The following is a 6,582-nucleotide window of genomic DNA, read 5'->3' on the forward strand; positions in this document are numbered from 1 at the left end:
CTGACCAACTTTTCTTCATAATGTCATAACAAAATGTTAAGCAGTTAAGAGATTTAAAATTTGACCTTGACCTTTGACCTAATGACCTTGATGTTTGACCAGTTGACATTTTGCTTGATTCTGATCAACTTTGCTCCATAATGTCTTAACAAAATGTTAAGCATTTAAGAGATGTGAAATTTGACCTTGACCTTTGATCCGATGACATTGAGCGAGTTCACGTCAAACTCGCGGGTTGAGTAGAGTGACGTAAAATTCTATTTATAGCTGCAAACTCGAGAGTTGTGAACTGAACGCGTTACTCTCGTTTTGAGAGTAAACAAAGATGGCTGCCCCCATAAACCAACGCTACCTGATGTTGCTGGGTACTTACCTATGCGAATTATTAGACGATGACATTGACGATGCATATTATCTTTTGCTACAGAAGATTATTGGTCATGGTAGGAGACAAAATGTTCCGCGTATAAGTGGATATATTGAAGAAACATTGCCACGTTTCCTTTCGGAAGACTACAGGACACACTTTCGTGTATCAAAAGAAATGTACGAGAAAATGTTAGCGGAGATCATGGTTTCTTTAACTTTTGTTCATCGAGGAGGCCATGACCAGATAACACCAGCAAAACAATTATTCGTTTTTTTATGTTACATGGCCAACACAGAAAGTATGAGGGAGATAGGGCAATACTTCGGAATTGGGAAATCGACCGTACACATCACATTGGAGCGTGTTACTGAGGCTGTCATCGACAATTTTTTAAAGGTAAGAATGTGAAATTAAATATTATATTTTAATTTTTAGCAGGGACGTATAATACATAATACGCCCCTGATTTTACTTTAAACCGCTGCGTGAAATACTTACCTCATTTTGTCCGGGATAATACATATAAAACATCATGATCATAATTTTACTTCGGAATCCCTAATGTACTTTCTTTTTCTGTATTTTTTCCAGGTGATCAAATGGCCTGATTTTCCCACTCAGCTCCAAATTGCCCAGGACATCCATCTACGGTATGGTCTACCAGATATTGTAGGGTATCTTGATGGTACACATATAAGATTATCTGGCTGCCCCAAAGGAGACAAAGATTACATAAACAGGAAATCCTACCCCTCAATACAACTGCAGGTAATGTTACGCACTATTAAATATAACAGTTTGTTGGGTTTAACTCGCTATAAACAATCAAGGCCATTTTTATGTAAGATTTGCAGTAGCTAGTGGCTACCTCACTAAGTATATTTGTCATATATGAAGGGCTCGTCGAATAGGTGAATTCCGATAAAGTGTACTCAACCAAGAACACAACTACATCATAGACCAGCCAGTTTCTTGTCTTCTTGAGAAACACAAGTATGAAAATATGTGTTTTGGGGCATATCATATGCGAGTCCAGTAGTTGTTTATGAATTCATGTTTTAATTTTGCTTATTTCAGGTTGTGGTGGATCAGGATCTGTTAATAACTAACTGTTACACAGGATGGGCTGGATGCGCCCATGATGCTCGAGTTCTGAGAAATTCCAGTCTATATGAGAAAGCAGAAGCGGGGGGATACATTATTCCAGGCAAAGTCATAGTAGCGGACAGTGCTTACCCACTTAAGGACTGGCTAGTGACACCATTTAAGGACAACGGTCATCTCAACCACAATCAGCGCAGATTTAATCGCATCCTTTCCTCTGGGCGCCAGATAGTTGAGAGGGCAATTGGTCATCTCAAGGGCAGATTTAGGAGACTGCAGGAAATAACTGTCCATGAGCCCAGATTGATTGTGTCACTGATCACATGTGGGTGTATTATGCACAATCTGTGTATTCTCAGCCATGAGAATTTAGATACCTATATGAATTATGATGATGATAATAATCATCCGAACAATTTTCCAAACATTTTTTAGAATGATGTTGGTGGCGTAGCTAGGAGACAAATACTTATGAATGCCATGAACTAGGATTTATAGCAGATGCGATACCCAGAATAATGAATTCTAGTTTTAAGGAAGAATGCAGGCAAACATATTTTATTCTGGGCATCTCAATTTAACATTGCTTTTTTCAGACATTGGTTATATATTGAGAAGCACTGGTAGGATCATAAGTTTTTTTATTGTATCTCATTTTAAAATTACCCATGGTCTTTAGCTGTATTTTTTACAATTTGGGACTGGTCAAAAGCACTAAATGGGTGCCAAGCACCCACATTCAATTAAAAAATGAAAATTTGTTTTGATATATCAGATTCTTGTTATGACTACTTCTTGAGAAGTGCTCTCAGAATAAAATTGATCAAATTATAAAACATCTTCTTTCCTTTTTATAATGAAGATCTATATTTTCACATGTACGTAATTCTATGGATGGCACCCTAGAAAACATGGGAGTTTTGTTGGGGTAGACATTTTATTGGAAAGGCTTTTCCATTTTAAGTAAGCGTGTGGAGTCAAAAAAGTTTTTTTTTTGACATTCTTGTTATCTGCTATCTATATTTAAATTGGCACATAGACAATAGCCTGAAACACCTCAAATGTGACAAAAACATTAAATATTTAACCATTTAATATAACTTTCATAACAAAATAGCTTTGCAAAATAAAAAGACATACATATCTTGCAATTTGAAAATTAAAGTATTTGGCACATGATTCAATATATCTCACAAGTACATTAATAATGTGAACACTTTGGAATGTAGTCCATATTTGTTAGAACAGTCACATTTGTAACTACTCATAAAATATTAAGCAAAAAAATTGCAAAATTAATCAACCATTATTAAATGCATATCTTGCATTTTAAAAATGAAAGTTATTGGCACATGTACATTAGATCACGTTTAACCTTAATCTACATATGAATGATATGGTATGTAGTCCATATCTAAACAACGAAGCATATCTATTGCAGTTATTACAGTCTAATCACTATCATCCTCTTCATTTGTACTTTGGCCTGCCAACATTTGAAAGATATTCAAAATTTTGTCCATCCTCCTCATTTTTTCTCTGTGATGTTTCGACATCATCTCCTCTATCCCCGCAATATCTTGACCGGATTTTCTCTTCTTGTTGACACTTGAATTAGAGCTTGTACTCTTAACTGAACTACATGATGAGCTTCCTGGGGAAATATCACACAAATTTGAATTGGCAGCTTTTTTCATAACAAATGGTGTTTCCTTACTTGAATCGATTAATATGACTGGTTGTGTTGAGGCTTTGTTGCCGTAAGCTTGATTGAATACTTCAAAATACTTCCAACTTGCCGGAGAATTTCCAGTTTTACTATTTGAATCAAGAATTTCTTTGTATTTTTTTTTTCAAGTTTTTCCATTTGTTCATTATTTGAATCTTTGTTACGTTTATTCCATTCTTCTTCATTTGGGTGGTTATCTCATTCCATAGGGTGTCATGGCTTTTAGAGCCATTGAATGCTGTTTCCTTGTCTAAGCGAACATCAATCAGACATTTCTCTTCCTTTTCTGTCCAAACATGAATCTGTAACAGTTAGAGAATTCAGTCGTTTTAACAAGGATGAATGAAATTCTTCTCTTGATAATACAGAATTGTTAGAAATTCGGATATTTTTATCCTGCCAATCATGTAGGAATGTTTCCTAAATCTGAGGTAAATGATACTCCTTCAGGGCTGCATAAGGCACTTGTGAAACAAATTGTTGTTTCTCCTGAGGTAATAAGGAGATTGTCAATATACTTTTCATATAGATAATCTTTATCAGGACAGTTTGAGTTCAAGTTATAACCATATCTTTCACTTACATTTGATGTATTTTCTTTCATGGAGGTTTGACTGGCAGTTTGACTGGAGGTTTGACTAGCGGTTTGACCGGTTTCCTTAGGCTGGATACTGTTAATATGGCGATCCAATGATCGCTCACACTTGGCCTGGTGTGCTATCTGATTTAGATAAAACTTGTGCTTTTCTGGATCTAAATTAGAAACATAAAAAACTCTCAGCATACTTATTTTTATATAAAAAAGTGTGCATTGCATGACTTTGCCAGGAAAGATCAGTTACAGTGGACCCCCGATAATCTGGACGTCGATAGTCCGGAAAACTCGCAATCCAGACAGAAATTTCAGGGAATGGATTTCCGTAACGTTAAGAATTGACTTAGAACACGGAATTTGGCAGTCCGGAAAATTTGTAATCCGAACAGTTTAGGCTGGGAACGAAGGTGTCCAGATTATCGAAGGTCCACTGTAATGTCATTTATGTTAAATATTGAGAGGTAAAACACATACTGTATCCGCTAATAAAAATATTTAAATGGAAATTCATGAAACCAAACTATTACATCATGAAGAATGTTATATACAATTGCTTACCGGTCTTGTAACATTGGTGGATCTCATTCGCAAAGCTTCGAGGGACAATGGTTTTTATTTGTTGACCTTCATGGTCAAATTCAATTTGGACCCTAAAATAAGAGAAACATTATATAGGTCACTTAAAAGAAGAAACTGGAATTTCACAAACAATGAAAAAAAAATCTTGTCTACCATTGAACAGGTTGGGAAATTCCTCGCATTTGAGAGGATGCGTTGGAACTCCGACACATCCTCTAGATCTCATTTCAGAGGAGAAAAATCCTCTCAACTCGGACACATTTGTTAATATTGGTGTACAGGTAAGTGATAAAGTGCTTTTATAAAAATAACCGGACAAATGGCATTTTCTCCTTTACACGCTGCAATATTCATATGATTAACTACATTTGCAAACAAAAACTTCAGAAATATCATATGTCGTCTACTTTTAGCCCAAACTGATCAACTGTACCACCATTCAGAAAATCCACGGCTAACAATGGAGTCTTTTGTCAGATAAACACAGGTGAAGACATTCTAAAAATAGAATCACTAACATGTGCATGGCTGTCCATTGGTTTTACACTGCATAGTGCAGTGCATGTTTTATTGAATTGTAAACAAACGGGATAACATATTTCTAAAGTTTTTCTTTACGAATGCAGATTATCATATGAATATCCCAGCATGTGAAAGAAAATATGCCATTTTAGTTTATTTTTAAAGGCACTTTATCACTTGCCTGTACACCAATATTAATTCAATATGAATATATGAATTAAACAAATGTGCATTCCCTCGAGTCTTTATCATCGATCAGCTGAAGATTTCACACAAGATACGAAAAATTGTATGTTCTATGACTAAGTGGTGGTCCATGCCATCGTTTTACAAAAAGGTTTTGGGAAAAATACCGTCATATCATTAAATGCAACCACAATTCTTTACTTACAGCGGGTCTTCGTCTATATTTTCCGCCATCTTGAAACTCGAGGAACCCTGGGTCGAGGCTGGGTTAGGCACGGGTAGAGTTCAAAGGTCAAATTACGTCACTCGAGTTAAAACTGACTGCGTTTTGTTGAAACCTGAGTCTCTCGAGTTAACTCGAGAGCTTCACATGAACTCGCTCATTGAGTATATGAGCTTGACTTTTGATCCGAGATTGTTACATGTATATAATTAGACACAGTGAAGGACCATGGGCATCACCCTGGTGTACACTTTTGAACTTTTGAAACAATCAGACATTTTTGACCTCCAACCTTTGGGTGAAGGTCACAATGACCTAATTACATTGCACTGCACATCGTCTATGGGTGATGCAGGTATACTACAAGTTTCACCAGTATATATATATATATATATATCTTTAATGGAAAATTCACACTTACTTGATCCTTGACCTCAAAGTCAAGGTCACAGTGACATAACAGCAGTACACTTCACATCAGCTTTAGGTGATGCAAGTATACTGCAAGTTTCTTCATGATATATCTTAAACAATTTAGAAGTAATGGCCCAGACAAAAATGATTAGAACACAATGCCCATATTTGGCAATAAAAGGAGCATAACTCTGCTAGGATTAATCGCAAAATTCTGTAATGTGAACTTGTTCAAAGTACTTTGGTATGGAATATTTGTAGCAAGTTTCATTAAAATCATTTTATGAATAAAGGTAAGAGAGCGCTTACAAGGAAAAGTTAATGGACGGATGGACAGCGCAGGGTATACCATAATATGACCCGTCGTTGACGGGCGTATAAAAAGAACTTAAAATTTCTGTGAGAGTAAATTTTGCCACCTACAATGTAGTAGAGAAATCTGAATATCAAACCACATGCTTGCTAATCAGAAAAGTTTATTTTTTCTACAGATAGTTATAACTTGTCATGAGGAACCGACTATAATTCGACACGAACTGTTCTTTTCTGTCCTTAATGAATGGTTTAATTACTCACTCAGCATCATCACATCGGCAATAAACCGTGGTTTCTCCTATTTTTAACACCGGCCATTTCATCCCTCTTGGCAACCCCCTCAGTCTTGCCCAAACCAGTTCGTTCATATCTGTAAGACAGAGAAATCAAGTAAAAAATGTATGAAACGATGGACACTCCAAAATTTGCTTGGATGTCATTGAGCTGTCAGTGTCACTAGAGCTAGAATACCAATTATTTTAAGTGACATTGTAGCAAGCACATGTTAAGTTTCTGTATCTCATACCTTTGAAAACCAAATATTT

The 6,582-nt window shown here is 35.9% G+C and overlaps 1 protein-coding gene and 1 pseudogene across 1 annotated transcript; one reads left to right on the forward strand and one right to left on the reverse strand.

Annotated features, from left to right (window-relative positions):
• Positions 1 to 780: 780 nt before the first annotated feature.
• LOC117315037 lies at positions 781 to 2,443 on the forward strand (annotated as a pseudogene).
• A 184-nt stretch (positions 2,444 to 2,627) lies between these two features.
• LOC117315039 (trihelix transcription factor GT-1-like) lies at positions 2,628 to 6,052 on the reverse strand. The gene is made up of 4 exons (XM_033869176.1): positions 5,291 to 6,052; positions 4,357 to 4,448; positions 3,787 to 3,956; positions 2,628 to 3,505 (listed from the first exon to the last, which is right to left on the reverse strand). Exons 1-4 carry the CDS (start codon positions 5,317 to 5,319, stop codon positions 3,302 to 3,304), a joined length of 495 nt encoding a protein of 164 aa, XP_033725067.1. The 5' UTR covers positions 5,320 to 6,052; the 3' UTR covers positions 2,628 to 3,301.
• Between the last annotated feature and the right edge of the window lie 530 nt (positions 6,053 to 6,582).

The sequence above is a fragment of the Pecten maximus genome, chromosome 17, assembly GCF_902652985.1.
Source record: "Pecten maximus chromosome 17, xPecMax1.1, whole genome shotgun sequence".
NCBI lineage: Eukaryota > Metazoa > Mollusca > Bivalvia > Pectinida > Pectinidae > Pecten > Pecten maximus.

Bases quoted from the DNA above. Each gene is read 5' to 3' on its own strand.
- LOC117315039 (XM_033869176.1), bottom strand. From the start codon at position 5,319: ATGGCGGAAAATATAGACGAAGACCCGCT. The intron at 4,449-5,290 runs GTAAGTAAAGAA...CTCTTATTTTAG, and splicing joins AATATAGACGAAGACCCGCT to GGTCCAAATTGAATTTGACC. The intron at 3,506-3,786 runs GTAAGTGAAAGA...TAACTGTTACAG, and splicing joins TGAAAGAAAATACATCAAAT to ATTCATGTTTGGACAGAAAA.